Source organism: Meles meles, chromosome 7, assembly GCF_922984935.1.
Source record: "Meles meles chromosome 7, mMelMel3.1 paternal haplotype, whole genome shotgun sequence".
Taxonomy (NCBI): Eukaryota; Metazoa; Chordata; class Mammalia; order Carnivora; family Mustelidae; genus Meles; species Meles meles.
This window is the reverse complement of record NC_060072.1, coordinates 2,844,077-2,862,017: the sequence shown is the minus strand read 5'-3', so window position 1 is coordinate 2,862,017 and position 17,941 is coordinate 2,844,077. Positions and strand designations below refer to the sequence as shown.

The following is a 17,941-nucleotide window of genomic DNA, read 5'->3' as shown; positions in this document are numbered from 1 at the left end:
TGGGTGTGAGACCTTGGGCTCTCTCCTGTGGCTCTTCCCGGCCTGGGCTCCTGGATTTAATGCACGGTTTCACCTCGGCCTGCATGTCCCCATTCATGGGCCTTTGGGCGTGGTGGTAGGTGGTGCCCTGGGAGGGGGGATCCTGGGCACCCCCGCCTGCAGCCCACCACCCCCCGCTTTTATGTGCTCTAGCTTCCTGTGCTTCCTGTTGTCCATGTCCCTGCCCAGCTCCCTCACGGGGCTTGGGGAGACCCACAGGGGTGCAGAGTCCTCCGTGCCGTTGTGGGCTCATGTCCTTCCACACGTGACTCAGTGGCTTCCTTCTGTGCTCACGCCCGGGGGACCCCGCAGGCAGCGTCATCCCTGCTGTACCCCTGCAGGTCCTTGCGTTGTGTCCCCCGGGCAGGCCTGCTTCATGGGAGCCCTGACCAGGGGTGCACCGTGAGGTGGTCTGGGCGTTTCTGGTTGTCGTCTTGCTTTCAGATGAGGCATGTCTGTTTCCCGAGTGAGTCATTCTCTGGGGCCAGTGAACTTTTGGGTGTTCGCTAGTTTCGTTTTATTGCTCCAGTAACCCAGGTTTGCACTGGCCCGAGACGGGACGGGGGGACAGCTGAGGCACGGCGGCATTCACGAGGGGAAAGCGGCACACGTGGGGGTCTTCTTACTGCGGAGCATCAGGAGGCCGTCCTCACCCCCTGCTCTCTCTGCCCACAGAAAGCGCCAGCGACACTGTCCCTCTGCAGCGATCCCAGTCTCTCCCGCATTCGGTGACGGTCGCCCTGGGCGGCGCGCCTCACTCCAGTGCGCTCAGCAGCTCGGCCTTAAGTGAACGGGAGGCCTCGCGGCTCGACAAGTTCAAGCAACTCCTTGCCGGCCCCAACACAGACCTCGGTGAGTCCCTGCCGGCGGAGGGCACGCGTGCCCCTGCGTGCGGTGTGCTTGTCGGGTGGTCTGTTTGTGGGGTCCTGCCCGCCAGTCACAGAGTTGACCGTTTGTCCTTAAGGTTCACGTTAGCTGAGTGCTGGTCCTGGCTGCGGTGCCTTCGATCTGGCGTTTTCTGTTCTGTTGTCCTTAATGCCCCGATCGAACCCCTTCGTCTTTGTGGAGCTGCCCTGCGTTGGCCCTGCGGGGCGGACCGGTGGACTTCCCTGCTCTTGAGTGCTCGTGGGGGCACAGAGCTGGTGACCGGGGTCCTGGGTGCTGCTGACCTTACACCTTCCTTGGTGTAGAGTGTGTGACGGCCGAGAGCACCCCGGGAGCCAAGGCTGGGCATGGGTGGGCAGGCCAGCAGGGGGCGGTACAGTCACCGGTGTTCTCCAGGGTCACCGTAGTAGCCATGGGGCCGCGCTGCCCCCAGGCTCTGAGGCCGGTGCCCACTTCCAAGTCCGCCTGCTGGAGCACCCCTCGAAGCTGTGCACCTCATCCTCGTGGAGCACCGTGCTGCCGCGGGCGTCTTGCTGGCCAGGGGAGCTCTCAGGGACGTGGGATGTGGCCGTGGTCGTGGGATCACGACCACGCGTGGTGGGGGGCAGGTGCAGGGGTGGCATGGGGGCGGGGGTTGGGAGGGGGGCGGGGGGGGGGGCAGACTGTGCAGTGCCCCGCTCCGCCAGCAGGTGGCACCTGAGGCACGGGGATGGGCTGCCAGCAAGGAGCTGGGTGGAGGCGGAGCCAGGCGGGGGCGGAAGGATGGGCCCAGTCCCCCGGGATGCGGGATGCCGGTCCCCTCTGGGTGCCCGGGGTTCTTAGCGACGGTTTCTTCACTTTCACTTTCCTGATTGTTTTGCTCGTGCATGCCGGAGGACGTCCAGTAAAAACACGTCGCTCTCCTTCTCCCCAGCCCGGCTTGCCCTCCTTCCCGTGGCTCGGGCGTCTTCTGGGACGGTTGATGCACATGACGTTTTACACTCCCACTCTGGTGTAATTGCACATTTCGAGGAAAGTTGCAAGAATGTACAGGCGACTCCTATGTCAGTTCAGCCACTGTTTGCGCTTTGCCCCACCTTCACTGTGTGTGTGTGTGTGTGTGTGTGTGTGTGCGCGCGCGTGCTCGTGTGGCTGTGTGTTTCCCCGAACCGTTTGAGTCCGCTGGGGACGCTGCATCCCGAGAGCGTCACTGTGTTTTCTAAGCACAGAGACACCGTCAGCATCAGACAGGACCGTCGTCAGAGTCAGGACGTTGCCCAGCGAGACGGTGCGCCAACTGCCTCGCGGCCCACGTTCACTTCGTGCCAGTCGTCCCTGTGACGTCCGCTGTGTCTGTCTCCTGGTCTGTCCTCTCCGTCAGCTGAGGGGTCCCCGTGTGCCCTGTGTTCCTGGGTGTTGGGGCTTTGGAGGAGGGCAGGTCAGCCCTTGTGCGGCACCCCTCGGCGGGGGCTGTCTCCTGTCCTTCCAACGAGGTTCGGGCCGGTCGTTTGGGTAGGAATGTCACCTGTGAGGTTTGTGGTGCCTGTCATCGTGTGAGAGGCCCCAGAGCTGGTTGGTCCTCCTGGTCAGGAGTGCACGCCGATCTCTGCTGGAGATGGCGGCTGTCAGTTCTGCCCGGGGAGGGGACTGTCATCCTGCGGTAATTGGGAAATCGTGTGTGGAGAGACGCTTTGGGGTCTGTGCATTTATATGGTCTGCCCCCCCCAACGTGGTGATGCTACTCTGCTCCCCACGTTAAACCTCGTGGCGTCTTTCCCGTGTTAGTGCTAGACACCTGCCCGACCTGCACGGGCTGTGCAATGCTGCCCTTGGTTGCCCCGGACGCCTTTACCGCCCTTCCCGATGGGCACTTGGCTTCTTTCCCACTTTGTGTCCCTGCAGTGGGTTCGGACCTATGATCCTTGCTCCGCACTGGTGACTAGTGATGGTCATCGAGCGTCCCGAAGTGTGGGTCGGGAAGAGGAGCAGCTGGAGTGGAAATCTCACCCACAGCGCTGGGAAGTCAGGTGCCCCGGGCTTTGGGGAGTCTAGTTGTGGGGTTTGAGCATGTCCCTCAGCCACTTGCTTTTCCAGCTTAGCAGCATACAGGCGCCCCTGGGGCCGTGTGGGGAGGCCAGGTCCCAGAGTGCAGGGAGGGCGGGGGTTCTGAGGATGACCACTGGTGGGGAGCGCGGGTTCAGCGCTCTCTCGCCCCGTGAGCGGAGCAAGCCTGGGAGTGCTTCTGGGGTCCTCCTTCGGGTCCCAGTGGTGCTAACCATGCTGCGGTGCAGAGCCCGGGAGGAGGTGCGTGTAGAATGCGTAGGAGCAGGCGCAGCCCACAGTGAGTCTGAACGGTGCTAGTCACCTGCCCTGCTCGTTTGTGTTGGCCTGTTTACTTACCCTTGACCTTGATTTTCAGAGCACTGACGGGCATGGTCACTGTGTGGTCACTGCTGAGTCAAGGCAGTTTGCACGTGTTCTCTTGGTTGAGGTACGTGGTTTCTAACAGTAGGGGCACGGAGGCAGTTGTCGAGGGCGAGATCCGATGCTGGGAGTTGCAGTTCCGGGTCAGGAGCTGAGCTCCCGTGGTCTTCTCATGGACGTCTTCAGCGGACTGACTTGTGGACACTAAAATCCTCCTTAAGAACAAAGCTTTCAGGGGGCGCCTGGGTGGCTCAGTGGGTTAAGCCTCTGCCTTCGGCTCAGGTCATGGTCCTGAGTCCCACATCGGGCTTTCTGCTCTGCAGGGAGCCTGCTTCCTCCTCTCTCTCTGCCTGCCTCTCTGCCTGCCTCTCTGCCTAGTTGTGATTTCTCTCTGTCAAATAAATAAAATATTAAAAAAAAAAGAACAAAGCTTTCAGGACTCGTGGGGAAAGCGGGTAGGCACGGACAGGAGGGAAGGTTAACAGTTAAAAATAAGATTCTCTTGTTGGGCCGGTGGCTTTACCAGTGTTTTCTGTCTTTGGCATTCTGTTTAAGTATCAAATCTCACACCAAAAAGCTTTCAAAGTTAAACATTACTGGATTTGTATTTAGTGGCAGGAGGAAACATAGCCAGTAAATTGCCTGTTTTTATAAGGCATTTAAGATAGCCTTGGAAGACAGTGGAATATATTATCTCCACGTTACATAAAAGACATAAGTGGCAAATATTTGCCAATGTTGGAGAAGCAAATCAGCGACGTGAGAAGCGCCCACAGAAATGATTCTACCTGCTCCGTGTCGTCTCGGCGGCGGAGAGCTGTTCTTCTTTGTTTAGCTTGTGCTCTGTCATGGGCCTGGGGATGAGAGTAGCAAATAGAACTTAACAGCTCAGTCTGCTCTTAGCATTGACTCAATATTTACTCGTGCAAAAGGCTGCTGCTTTGAAGCCCAAGAAGATGACACTCGGAGGCGTTCATTTTTATCGCGTGCGTCTGTGCGTGGGGGCGGCATTGGGCTGGGGGCAGAACACGCGGTCCGGAGGCCCTCGGAGCCACCCCGTCTCAGTGCTGTGGCCTCGAGGGCATGGGGGCTCCGGGCCTTCAGCCGTGTCTGCCGGGGAGCGAGGCTGGGTGCCTGGGCTCGTTCTAGCTCCCCTGCCTGAGCACCCAGTCTGGCCCGAGGCTGGAGTGTCCGCGTAGACGGAGGTGGGGAGGAGAGAGTGTTCTGGGGGTGGAGGCAGTGGAGCCACTCACCCTGGAAGTGAGGTCAAGGTAGCTGCCCCAGCCCCCTCCGGGCCTGCAGCTGGAGGACAGCCCTGCAGGGCCGTGGTGACCGGAGGAGGCAGTCTGGCTCTGGTGCCAGGCCTTGGCTCTGTGCGATCCACTCTCAGCGGGTGACTGGGGGAACGAGGCCCACCCTGCAGGGTCCCGGGACCCGGCGGTCATTTGTGAAAGCGCCGCAGGGTTCACTCATTCAGCCGGATCCACTGGGCACTTGCTGTGGGTGCAGGCGCTGGAGAGACGCAGGGAACCAGACCCCCGCCCCCGGACCTGCCCTGCAGGAGTGGACGCTCTGGTGTGAGGAGATGGGCAGGTGCACACACGCTCACACTCAGCACTCCAGAAGCTCCCAGAAGGGGCTAAGGCGCCCGTGGAGCGCAAATCGACCCCCGGAGTGGGCCCCTTAACCCCCGGTGGAGCTGAAGGTGGGACGGGCCTTCCGGGACGGCTGGTGGTGCGACGGCTCCCACGCTTGAGGCTGGACCCGGCCGCTGAGGCCCTGGCCTGGTGGGGGACAGCGAGCAAGACAGCAAGTAGGAAGGGACAGGTCCTGAGGGCTCCGAAGGCCAGAAGGAGGAGCTCATCGCGGCGCCTCTGGGAGGTTTGGAAGCAGGAGGCGCAGCTGGGCACGGGAGTCTGAAAGTGGTCTGTCCTCTGTGGAAGGAGAGCCGTGGCCCACTTGCAGCCAGCCTGTCCCAGCAGCGTGGGGCCGGGGCTGGGTCGCGGGTGGTCCCTTGGGAGCGTGGAGGGGGAGGGATGGGAGGGCAGGGGCAAGCTGGGTAGTCGACTGGGGAATGGCCCGAGGGTGGGGGCTGGGGGTGGGTGGGTGAGGCCGTTTCTTTCCCCGGGGCTGCAGGGCAGGCTGGGGGGCCCTGGCAGCTGGTTGCACAGAAGCCAGGTGGACTTGGGAGCAAGGGAGGCCAAGACGGCACCGTGGGAGCCTTGGGCTGTGGAGAGGAGGCCTCTGGTGCACACGGAGCGGCGTCTTTCCCTGGGGACACAGAGTCAGGGACCTGTGACACAGGGCCGGAGAGAGTGGCATGGCCATATAATTCCACGGTTCTGGCCACTTTGGGCCCTCACTCGTGCTGGCTGTGATGGCGCTCGGGCGTATTCATACACACAGCCCCCGGCCTTACAACGGCTCGACTCTACGACGGTGTGAAAAGACGCTGTACTTGGAATTTTGAGTTGGATCTTTTCCCGGGCTAGTGATTCCCAGGCTGGTGACCCGGTACGCTCCACTCCCGTGACACGGGACAGCGGCTACAGCTTCCGTTCGGCCTCGCCATCACGAGGGTCCGCAGCGCTCCACGGGTGCCCTTGCTGTTGGTCACTTTCCGTACAGTGTCCGGGAGGTTACACGGGCTGCCCAGCCCTGCACTGTGGGCTTCGTGCGAGCTGACCGCCTGTCCGTAGGCCCGCGTGAGCGTCTGAGCACGGTATGTTGAAGGTCAGCTGGGCCGAGCCGTGATGCTCGGCAGGTAAGGGCGCTAAATGGATATGGTGAGTCCCTTTGTGTGCACACTGCCCCGAGCCCGGCGCCGGCCGTCTGCTCCCCGTGGTCAGCCGCTGAGGGGCTCGAGTCTTCGGCGCAGTGGGCCGGTCCTGCGGCCCCACAGCCAGGGCCACGGCGTGGGAGCTGGTTGGGGACACAAGCTCCAGCCTTCGCCGTGCTCTTTGGGGGCTGAGGAAGGAGGGGCCCTTTTCATACCCAAGGTCGGAGAGCAGGAGTAGAGGGCTCCTCTGGGCACTGGGGGACGCCCCTGAAGCTGGGAGGGCACTCCTGCTCCCTGGGGTCCTGGCCAGGTGTGTGTCGGGGGGCCGGCTGTGCCCAGCGTTGCCCTCTAGTGGCCAGGCACTGGCCCTGCCGCCCTCGCTGCCAGGTAACAACCACCAGGCCCTGGGGGCTGTGTGTGCTGGAGGACTGGGCTGGAGGACAGGGAGAGCGAGAGCTCCAGCTGACTATGTCTTTCCCTGCCATCTCCCTGGGAGGACTGGCCCCTGGCCCTAGCGCCGAGTGTCCCCTGCAGCTACCGGAGAGTGAAGACCCAGGGCGAGGAGGCTCAGGACCACCAGCCTTTGTGTCCTGTCCAGCTCCTGGGGCCCCAGTGCCTTCTCCGAGCTCAGTGCTCAGAGCAGCCGCGCTGCTTTCTGGGAAGGGACGCTCCTCTCCCCTGTCTGCCGCACCCCTCCCCTCCTCCAGCTCCTCCCCCTACCTTGGCCTCTGCTCCTGGCCCCTCCTCCCCTGCGCCTCTCTCCCACTCTTCTCCCTCCACCCCTGCCTCCCCCCTCCTCATCGCTGCTCTGTGTCTCTCTCCCACTGCCCGCTTCCCTCCCTCCTGCGCCTGCTCCTCTGCCACCCTCCTGTTCTCTCCCCTGCTCAGGATTCTCTCGTCCCACCCCCTCTCCTTGGCCGAATGCATTTGGACCTAATGACTCAGTTGGCCTGTTGCCCCCCTTACCTGAGGTGCACAGTGTGGCTCTGTGCCCTGTGGAGCCAGTGGGGCTTTGGGGAGGTAACTAGGAGGGTAAAGAGGGGAAAAGTCATGGTTGCCCCACTCAGGCTGCCCGGAAGCCTGGGCAGCTTTCTTTGGAAGGCTCAGTTTTATCTCCTCTCTGTGGCTTGAGGAAAATGTACTTTTTTTTTTAAGATTTTATTTATCTGTCTGATGGATGGAGATCACAAGGAGGCAGAGAGGCAGCAGAGAGAGAGGAGGAAGCAGGCTCCCCGCTGAGCAGAGAGCCCGACGCAGGGCTCGATCCCAGGACCCTGAGATCATGACCCGAGCCGAAGGCAGAGGCTTAATCCACTGAGCCACCCAGGGGCCCCGAGGAAAAGGTGCTTTTAGTGAAACAAAGAAGCTTTGAAAACAGGGCTGCTGAATGTCTGAGACCACCGAGTCTGAGAGCCTGGCTGCGACTCAGGTCCGGAGCCTGCGCTGGGCCCTGCCGCCGCCCTTCTTGTGGCCTCCACCTCTCGAGGTCCCGGGTGTCCGTGCACTGAGCAGTACCTTCTGAGCGTGTGAACAGGTGCCAGCCAGCATTTGGGCCACCGTGGGGTCCCCGTCCCTGTCTGTGACACAGGGTGTGGCCGGCTGGCCAGAGCCTGTGCGTTGAGGCTCCTTGGCGTTGTCCGGTGCTGTCCCCGTCTGCACCTTCCAGCCGGCCCTCTGTGGCACCCCGTGTTCGGTTCTCCCTGTAGCATCTCTCTGAAGCCCGCAGGGACGCGGCCAAGGCACCTTTCCTCGGGAACATACCCGAGGGAGCTTGTTTTCAAGCAGGTCGTCTATTTTTAAAGGTGCTTCTGGGTTAAAGGCGGCAGCCGCGGTGCATGCATGATGCCCCGATTTCTCCCCCGACCCCCGTGCCCTGCCGCAGGGTCCCTCCTCTCCGCACACGGCCGCTCCCCCTTCCCATCGCTCTCCGCTGTCGCCTCACTGCCCCGCCCCCGCCACTGCCCATCAGTCTCGCATCTCCCTGGTTTTATGGCCAGCACCTCTGCCCCGTGCCCTGCCCCAAGCCACCCGCTCTCACCCGGTGACAGTAGGCTCCTCACCAGGCCCCTGGCAAACTGTGCCCAGGCCGTGCTGCACGTGGTGTCTGTGGTCCTTCGGAATGAGATCCAGGTCAGCTGCTTTGCAAAGCCTCCAGGGCTCTCAGGCCAGCCAGAGGCCTGATGACAGCCTTCAAGGCTGGGCAGGACCTGCCCCATCCCTCTCTGGGCCTCATCTCCTCCCGTCCCTGCCTCACTGTGTTCTGCTGTTTCCGGAATATACCAGCACGTCCATGCCTGGGGCCTCTGCCCTGGATTTCTGCATGACTCACTTCCTCCCGGTCTTTGCTCACAGGCCACCTCGCCGTGTGGTCTCCTGACCGAGCCATGGGCGGCTGCAGCATGTCCTCCCGCCCTAGAACACCTCGCCCTCTTTGTTCCCGCCTCAGCAGGCTTTGTGTCGCTGCAGAGCACCTCACCCTCTGCCCACTCGTCCGCTTGCTTGTTCCTGGGCACTGCTGCCTCCCCGGTGCCCAGCCGCGCAGGTGCCCCGTGGCAGACACCTGTCCTTGGTGGTGCTCAGCAGCCGTTAGATTCTACTCCCCTTCCTGGGGCACAGAGCCCTCCGTCTCCGGTTTTGTTTCTGTAAAAGCAGTTATGCAGCAAGTAATTTGTAACGTGCAGCGACGGCTCGGGGGTGCCCTGCGCTTCCTCCCGCTGCGGACAGAGCTCGCGCTGTGTGTGCTCTTCGCTGGCTGCCCGTCCGCCTCCCGGCCCACCCCTGCCGGCCTCCGGAGCCTTGCCTGGTGTGGGCCCTGCTCTTGCCCCCGTCCCCCGGTGTGAGGGGCCGTGCGACTCCTTCCTCCACTTCATTTTCCCACCCGAGCGCTTCTGGGAACATCGGAGCTTGGCGATGTTGTTGGATGTTGTTGGAACTTTAGGGAACAGGAACGACGACAAAACTGGCAAACCGAAATGGAACATGTGCCTGCTGTGTAGACGTGCCGCCGTGCGGTGGTCTGTCCGCCGCGATGCTCTCCGCATCCTGTCAGCTGCCCCCCCGGGGGCCATCTGGGCTTGGGACAGGAACGGGAGGGCCCGGGGCACATGCCGCCCCCCGCGCCAGCGCGCCCTGGGCCCACCACTGGTGTAGGGCGTGAGTGACCTGCTGTAGCGGTGAGCTTGAGACACACGCAGTCGAGCGTGAGTCGGTGAAAGGAAGGTGGCCCTCGGGAGCTGGAGCCGAGGAAACCCTCAGTTTGACAGGAGACCTTTCAGGGCCCGTTCGGGGAACTCTGTTGAATGAAGGCTTTCTGCGCATAATCTTAAAAGCAAATGTTAAAAAAATGTTTGTGAGTCTCCTTTACGGTTTAAAGTAGCAGTCTTAGAAAGCAGTCTTTGACGTGTTTGTCTTTTCTCTGATACCTTCTGTTGTAGATTGGGGTGCTGTGGGGAGGCCGTGGAGCCTGTGTTGTGTGCGAGGGGAGAGAAGGGAAGGGGGAAGCGCGCCAGGACAGAGCTGCTCCCTGCGCTGTGCGGTGCTCGGCTCCCTGCGCTGCTGCCGCTCGTCGGGGGTGAGTGACTTACGCCCATCTTCCTGCGGGACGCTCTGTCACTTGCCCTCGTTTTCCAGGGACCGGTGACCGGTCCCGGAGTGGTCTGGAGAAACGGTGCTGGTGGGTGTCCCCATGGTGGTGACCCACGTCCCTGGTTCATCGGCTGACCGGGTTGCCTTGCGTTGAGGGGGATCGGGGAGCATTTGTGTTGGCTGCAGGTAACAGAAAATCTGACTTGGGGACTTTTAAACAAAAAGGGGTTTATTTTTCTCAGCAAGATGCTGGGGGTAGGGAGCCGTTGGCATTCGTTACTGCCATGGCATCAGGGGTCTGAGCTCGTGGCCGTGAGGTGGTGGTCGTCAGCTCGTGTGAGGCGAAGGGCAATCGTCACGCGTCTGTATTCTCTTCAGGAAGGGGTTTGACCAGAGCTGGGTCCCATGTCCATCCCTGGCTGCGGGGGACCCCGACAAGTAAGTCTCTCATGTGGGGTCAGTCACTGACACTTAGAACTTGGGGTTCTGGTAGCAGGGAAGAGGGGGAAGCTGGATATTGGGGAGACAGCCGCCTGCGTTTGCCACTCTGTGTCAGCTCCGTGGATTTCCACTTCCCTGAGGTCGGGGGCTGTGTGCTGGGGTCTCAGCCTGAGCCTCATGCAGAGCAGAGACCCAGAGAGTGAGTATCTCCGCCTGCAGAATATCCAGTGGGGAGGGAGCGGTGGTCACACCTCTCAAGTTCACAGGCAGACACAGCCTTCAGAATGAGTTCTCCTCGGTGTCTGGCTTTGTTCCCAGAAACGGAGCTGAGACTCCGAAGGGCCACACACCGCTGCAAGCCACGTGTCTAGCTCTGGAAACTGCAAAGAAAATGATATTTTTGTTTGAATATGGTCTTTTCTGGAATCTGTTAATGAAAGTAAAGACCCCAACGATGAGAACTGCTCCGGTAGCCGAGAAGAAAGGCAGGCTCAGGGTGGCTGCCGACCGCGTTCACTTAGGAAAAGGTGCTGATGCACTTTAACCCCGGGGCCTCTGGGTGTGACTCACCGGTGAGCTGTCCCCTCAGCCTGGGGGAGAGGTGGCAGGAGCCCGAGGCAGCGAGGCGGCAGGCAGGCCCCCCCCCCCCCACCCGCCCCGGGTCTGGAACGGCGGCCTGTGAGGGACGTGTTGGTCGTGGACCCAGGAGCCCTTGCCAAGGACGCGTGTGCACCCAGCTCTGGGCTCCACGTGCTGCCTGGCTCCGGGAGGCCTCTGAGCCATGGGGGGGCTTCTGGGTTCCGGTACGTTAAAGGGAAGGAGGACGGCTCTCACATGGGGCGACGATGCTCTTATCTGAGTCCATTCCGGCTGCTGGGACAGGATGCCGCAGACTGGGGGTTTCTAGTAACAGGCCTTGATTTCTTGTAGTTCTGGAGGCTGAACTCGGGGTCACACTTGGCACCTTCGCACTGTGTCCTCTGTGGCAGGCGTGGGGACGGAGCCCCCCGGGGTCTCTTACAGGGGCTAACCCCGTCTACGGGGCTCCACCCTCCGGACCCACTCACCTCCTGGAGGCTCCTCCTCCAGACTCCGTCCCACGAGAGTCAGCATTTGCGCTGTCTGTGGTAGCCGTTTGCTTGGCGAGACATGGCCCGCTTTGGTCACCGTGAGGAGCACGGCTTTTGTTTGTGAAGCTCTTGGCCATGAAAATACCTCGCGGATTTGGTGTTGACCCGCAGTGACAGATGAGCTGGCGGGCCCCCGTGGTCCCAGTTTTGCGGGTGAAAAGACCGAGGGAGGGAAGGAGGTGGGGCGCCTGCGGTCGGAGCCCCCGCGGTCCTGGGACTGCAGCTCCCCGCACGCTCCGGGAGCCCCGAAGTCCTTGTTAGAGATTTGATGCGGGATTAACTCCTCCGTGGTTGAAGTAAGAAAATAGGAAGATGCGTAATGAGTACAAGTGCAAGGCTCGGGAGATGGAAAATAACCCGGTTGGGCATTGCAGCTGGGTTTAGCACGGGGAGGGAGTTCAACTTTAAGTCGGCCAGCAAGAGTGAAGAGGGGGAGGGAACCACCTCTGTCCGGAAGGTACCGGGGGGAGGGACAGCGTTGCCAGGTAAGGCTTTGGTTTGTTTTTTTGCCAACGCTGGAGATTCATGTAAATGGAAGGCTTTCTGGTACGCTCTTACACGATGTTCAAATTGGTCCTACAGGGAAAAAGTTCATGTTTGCTTAAGATGCTTAAAAAACCCAATGTCGTGTTCTTGGGATAAGTTATTTTAAGAAAATTAGGTAGGGATGTCTTTTTAAACCCACTTTTCAGTGCACGGTGTGACCCGTGTATCTGTCCGCGGTTCTACAAGGACGAGCCTGCACGTTACAGGTGAGGAGCCGCGTGGGCAGCCCGCCACCCGCCACAGACGCTCAGGGCCCCGGGGACCACGGGCACGGGAAGGGGGGGGTGCCCTGAGGGGTCCTGGTCGCGCTTTGCTGTTCACTAGCAGAGTGATTGCCGTAGTTTTTTTGTTTTTTATTTTAAAGCTTCTTTAATCTTTACTTTCTTCATCTGTGAAATGGGTATAATGGCACTTTGTGTCACACTGTTTCGGAGGCTGGATGAGCTAATCTGCAGAGAGCCTGGCGCCTGGCCCACGGTGGGCCTGCCCTCCCGACTTGTCACCTTCTTTTCCCTCTGCCTCCTTCCCCCATCGTTTTCACCCCATGGAGGCGGTGAGAATAGAGCTAGACTTCTTTCCTCTTTTTTCTTCCGGTTAATTTTATGAGTCTCTGCCATGTTGCTACAGTCTTCATAACCATCATTTTTAATGACTGTATAATGTTTTGAAAATGATCTTTACTTAAAATTTTTATTAAAATTGCCTATCTGTCTAAATCAGCATTTAATTTATGTGTCTAATCAAAATCTAGACGTTTAATATAAGTATTCAAAATACATAATAGTTTACACTGGCGGAAAGGTTCCTTACTGTTTTGGAGGAGGAGGAAGATAAGAATACACAAGCGTTTGTCACTTAAAGTTTGGGAGCTGGTAATATTTATTTTTATTTCCTGTTTACTGGTTTTTTTTAATTAATTGGAAAAGCCACGTCATGCAGTGTTAAAGCAGCCACTGGTCACTGCGGGCTTCCGTGATGACAAGGGAGTGCCCTTTCCTCTGTGGGCCGGCGGTCCCGTCCTCGTCCTCTGCCGCCAGGAGTGTTGCATGCGGTCAGGTTGCCGTGCGAGCGTGTGTGCAGACAGGTGTGTCCCGCGGCTCTCCGTGAAACAGCCGCAGTGCACTCGCTCGTCCCCATGTGCCTGTTCTCACCTGGTGTGGATCGGGGCGCGTGGGGGCCGGTGGTGCTTAGCAGATGTGCGCGGCCCTCTCTCTATTCGCGCGTGTCAGATGGCGTACAGACCGTTGCCTTTCCAAGGAAAATATCCTTTTCTAAAACGAAGCCAAGCCCACGTAGTATACAGCGGCCCATTTGGAGCACACAGTTCAGGAGCACCCGGTACGTTCACGATGTAGATCCACCACCCAGAATATTCTTGGTGCCAAAGAAGGACCAGAAATTTAGTCCGCACACGTGTTTTGTATAGCAGCAATTACAGAATTGGAGGCTTTTTGTTCTTGTATCAGCTGAAGAGAGAGCTCTTGCCCTGACCCTTGGGTCACCCCGTTCAGGAGGGCCCCGTGGTGAGGCGTGTCTGAATTCAGGGTTGAATCACCTCTGGGAGAAAGGGCCGCGTCAGCGCTGCGACTTCCTGCTCACGCGTGAGTCCTTGGGGCCGCTGAGGTGTGCCCGCGTTGCACCTCTGCCGTCAGGATCACGCTAGAGGCTCAGAGCTGTGTGTGAGGGGCACAGTGGTGGGCGGTGGAGGCCGAGCGGTCCAGCAGGGAGGGGTGGGAGGCGCGTGCCTTCCTGGATGGCAGCTGCCCGAGCGCGCTGGGTGCTGGTGTGTCAGCTCTGCGGCCCCCCAGAGCCCTGTCGGAGGCAGCGCACTGCCCGCTCCGCTGGCAGAGCTCTCACAGCTGGCCGAGGTCGGCAGTGGCCTTCCCGTCTCAGAGCGAGTCCCCGGCATAGAAGTGTCTCTGACTCCAGAGTCCGTGCACCTGCTTCTCTGTTGAGCTGCCTCGGTGGTGGTGGTGGGGGGGTTGGTCTTACTCCGTACCACGAGCTGGTGTTCCGGGACAGTGGAAAGATAAAGCGGTTGCTTGTTTTTATGCCGTCTGGGTCCCGTTCGTGGATGTGGGACAGCCGGCCCCGAGGAGCCTTGGGCGAGTCTTCAGACGGCATCCGAAGGTGGGCGAGGGGAAGCTGGCTCCTCGCCGGGTCGCTGCGCCCCTGCCGCACACGCTTCCCGGGGTCTCCTCTGCCCGCACCCCCATGTCCCGTGTGCGGTCGGTGTTCCGATGGCGGGTGGACCCACGCGGGCCGTGAGGACGTCATTCATCGTGGGACTGCCCATTTACCTTTCTCCAGGCCAGAATATTTCAGTCCTTTGCGACTAAATGCTTTCCCTGGGAAAAAGGTCTTTGTGCAGCAGTGATAAAACCCTGGGTGGCTCAGTCCGTGAAGCCTCTGCCTTCAGCTGAGGTCATGATCCCGGGGTCCTGGGATCCAGTCCTGCATCGGGCTCCCTGCTCAGTGGGGAGCCTGCTTCTCTGCCTCTGCCTGCTGCTCTGCCTGTGTGCACGCGCGCTGTCTCTCTCTCTCTCTGACAAATAAAACCTTCAAATACACACACACACACACACACACACACACACACACACACACACACACACACACACACCCTTCAATTTTGTTGTCCTCCCTACACACCCTGGTTGTTGCAGAAGTTTACGATGCGGAGGGAGAGGGAATCTGCTTCAGAAACAGGCGCGGGAGCCCGGCACCCCAGCCGCACGGTCTGCCCTGGTCTGGGCGTGCCCGCTCACTTTTCCTGGTGATGGAAGGCCTTGGTTGTGATCTCGCCATCTCTTGTTTGAAGCTTACATCTTTGTCCTTACGTTCTGTTCAGGTGAGTGCTGTGTGTGTAAGATCAGGCGTGTTTGTCGGGTGGAATTACTGTTGTGTTAGGTGATTGACGGCGTGTCCCGGGTGACGGGCGCACCTGGGCTGCTCGTTCACTACTCATGGCCTCGTGCGTCCACCTTCTCAGCGGGGTTTCCTGGTGCTTCTTGGTCGGCCCATGGAGGGCAAGGTTGACCTTAAGGAGGGGGGGTTTATCCCTAATCTGCTGCGAAGGGGGTGGGGCAGGGCTGCTGCACGCCCAGGCTGTGGTGTGCCCTGTAGCCGGCCTTGGTGGCTTTTGGCCTCCAGGGAGCATGTCCATGCTGGGTTGTGTATCAGGGTCTGGTCACTGGGCTGTGGCCCACGACGTGACTCGTTACCAGGCACTCTTGGGGCAGGGCACTGAGCTGACGTCACGTTCCTGTGATGGTGGACCACGGGCGTCCAGGTATTTGATGAGCTGCTTGTGGCGGGTGCAGGCACCGGGTGGTCCTCGAGGCCACCATGGAAAGCTGCCTGTCGCTGGGCTGCCAGGAAGGCCTGTGAGGAGATGGTGGTGGGGACCGACTCTGTGGTCGGGCAGCAGAGGGGCTCCAGGTGAAGCAAGCTGTCCCGGTCCACGCTCGAGTCAGGCGCGTCTGAGGGAGGCTGCGCTCTCACGCCGCCGCGCGGGATGGACGCTCCTCTGAGCGCAGTGGTAGGCAAGGCCGGCAGCGCAGGCCGCCCGATCCTAGGACTGAGGCGGGTGGCTTTGAGGCAGCCGTGGCGCAGTGGGAAGGACATGGGCCGTGGTGAGGAGATGGTGAGATCTTGGATTCAGATCTGCCTGGGTCCGACCTTCGGGTTACTCCATCAGTTTCCTCGTCAGTGAAGCGAGGAATTGGTCCGATGCAGCCGAGGCCCGAGACTGACCCTTCGACTGTTCCGCGCGCAACTGGGAGCCGTGGAAGGTGTTCGGGCAGGGAGTGGACTGATGAGAACCGTGCTTTGGGGAGGTTAATCCGGCTTCTGTTTCTCTGTGAAGATCCCGCCGCAAGTGCCAGTGCGCGGTGACTCTGAGATTGAGCAGCGAGTGAATTAGCCGCGCTTTGAGCTGGAGCTGTTTGGAACTGCCTCGTGCCGTTCGCGGCTCTCATGGAGGCTTTGGCTCCCGTGCGCTCCTCCTCCTCCTGCTTTCTCCAGGCACCAGCCCTTTCTTCTCTGCACACCCTGTGGTCACAGCAGGCTCGGATATAATGAGGCCGTTTGGAGCCGCCTGGTAGTGGGGGACCGACACGGGAACGTGGGAACATTCATGGTTTACGAGGATCACAAGCGGTGCCTGTGAAGCTGGCCTTGAAGACACACAGGCTGTGCGGCTCACCTGGGTCTCTCACTTTGTTGGATGCTTGGCCTTGGATCCTCCCCAGCCACCCTGGCCCAGTGGGCCGGCCCGCCCCTGCCCGGGGCCCAGCCTGCTCCGAGCCTCGGGCCTGCTGCCCTTCTGGAGGCCCTGGGTCCTGCACGCCTTTGGACTGGCGCCCTGGGGCTGGAGCCCAGTGGGGTTTCGGGGTGTGTTGGTGGGGAGTCGGCCGAAGGCATGCGGTGTGTTCATTTTCAAGAGGCAGCAGGAGACTCAGTACTTCAGAATACGTTTCTTGACCCTTGTTTTATCACACTCCTCTTCCCAGGTTTAGGAACTACCATCAACCTACGTGAAAATGTTTCCGAGTCCTTCTAAACTTAAATGGGCCTATTTTGACTTTTAGCATCAATCTTTTCTTGCTTTGGTTCTGCGTAAGTCATTCTACGCTCTCTGTGGCGCTCTCCGTGTTGCGCCTCGGCAGCCTGTCCTCCGGCGTGGGCGCCCGCGGCGGGTGCCCCGGGACGCATGGGGCCCGCGCTGCCTGTGTGCCCCTGCTCCTCTGTCCCGCGGCCCGGAGCTCTTTCTGTATGCAGGTCACTGGGTTTCATTTGCTTGTCCCTTTACTGTAATGATCTTCTAGATCAGACTATTAAATACTTCAGGAAAGTCCATTCTCTTCTCCCATTTATTCGTGGCTGTTTCCTCAACAAAATATATATTGAATCAGTGAGACACGAATTTTCTTATGTGTGCCACTTGTATCAGAAGTCATTAAAACTTTCTAGATTTGGGCCTTTTGTGCTTGAAAATTCTATCTCCATTACCTAAACCAAATAGTAAAATATGAAATCTATTTTGCAGAGTCATTTTTTGATCTTTAGTGTGTAGCATTTAACTTACTGTTATTTTCAATGAGATTTTAAATTTGCTTTGGCCACTGTGTTTGATTTTTTCTTTTTTTGAGAGAGAGATAAATCCCATTTTCATTTTGACTTTCCATTGTCTCCTCCATCTTCCTGGGGCGGAAGAAGAGCCCTTTTATGAATAGCAAAAATCATTGTTGATTATTTTATTCCAGTAAGATGCGTGGAGAGCTGCTCCCAGGCCAGGCACAGGGAGTCCAGAGGCTCCTGCTTCTGGGGGACAGCTGGGTCGCGGATAATCACCGTGGAGCGTGGGAAGGGCTCACACGTGTGAGTTCCGTGCGTTGGAGCGAGCTCCCCCAGGGTTTTGGCCGGGGGTGGGAGCAGTGGGTCCTCAAGTGCCCAGGTAGCTGCCAAAGTGCTGTCTGGCCAGGCCTGTAGGGTGAGGCCCCCCCCCCCCCCACCCCCGGTCTGCCGGGGAAGGAGGGGCACCTTCTGGGCCAGCAACGAGATCGGAAGGCGCCTGGGTGGAGAGCAGAAAGTGGGGCAGAGCAAGGCCAGGGGGCCTTGGAGGAACCTGAGTCAGGACCCAGAGGCTAGTGCTGGTTTGTGCTTTTCTGGACCCTTTGCGTGTTCAGATGGCTCCGTGGTCCTCTTCCACTCGGCCTTCGAGTGGCAGGAACAGAGCCCTTTCCTGTGGAGTATTAAGTGTGTTCATCTTTGATATGAAGGATATTTATTTATTTTTGTTTTTTAAAGATTTTATTTACTTATTTGACAGACAGAGATCACAAGTAGACAGAGAGGCAGGCAGAGAGAGGGGAGGAAGCAGGCTCCCCGCTGAGCAGAGAGCCCGATGCGGGGCTTGATCCTAGGACCCTGAGATCATGACCTGAGCCGAAGGCAGAGGCTTAACCCACTGAGCCACCCAGGCGCCCTGATATGAAGTATGTTTAAAAATCACAGATGTGGGGTGCCTGCGTGGCTCAGGGGGAGGCTGGGAGGACCTTTACGGTGTGTGTGTCTTCCTGTTGGTAGATTTGGGGACACGGGGCGCACCTGCCTGCACCTCGCTGTCTTT

The 17,941-nt window shown here is 59.5% G+C and overlaps 1 protein-coding gene across 2 annotated transcripts in view; it reads left to right on the top strand.

Annotated features, from left to right (window-relative positions):
* TBC1D22A (TBC1 domain family member 22A) overlaps positions 1-17,941 on the top strand; it is a 298,612-nt gene that overhangs the window by 24,213 nt on the left and 256,458 nt on the right. For both annotated transcript variants that reach the window (XM_046013568.1, XM_046013567.1), the window contains exon 4: positions 715-891. In XM_046013568.1, the coding sequence (XP_045869524.1) occupies positions 715-891 (177 nt within the window). The remainder of the gene's footprint in view (positions 1-714; positions 892-17,941) is intronic.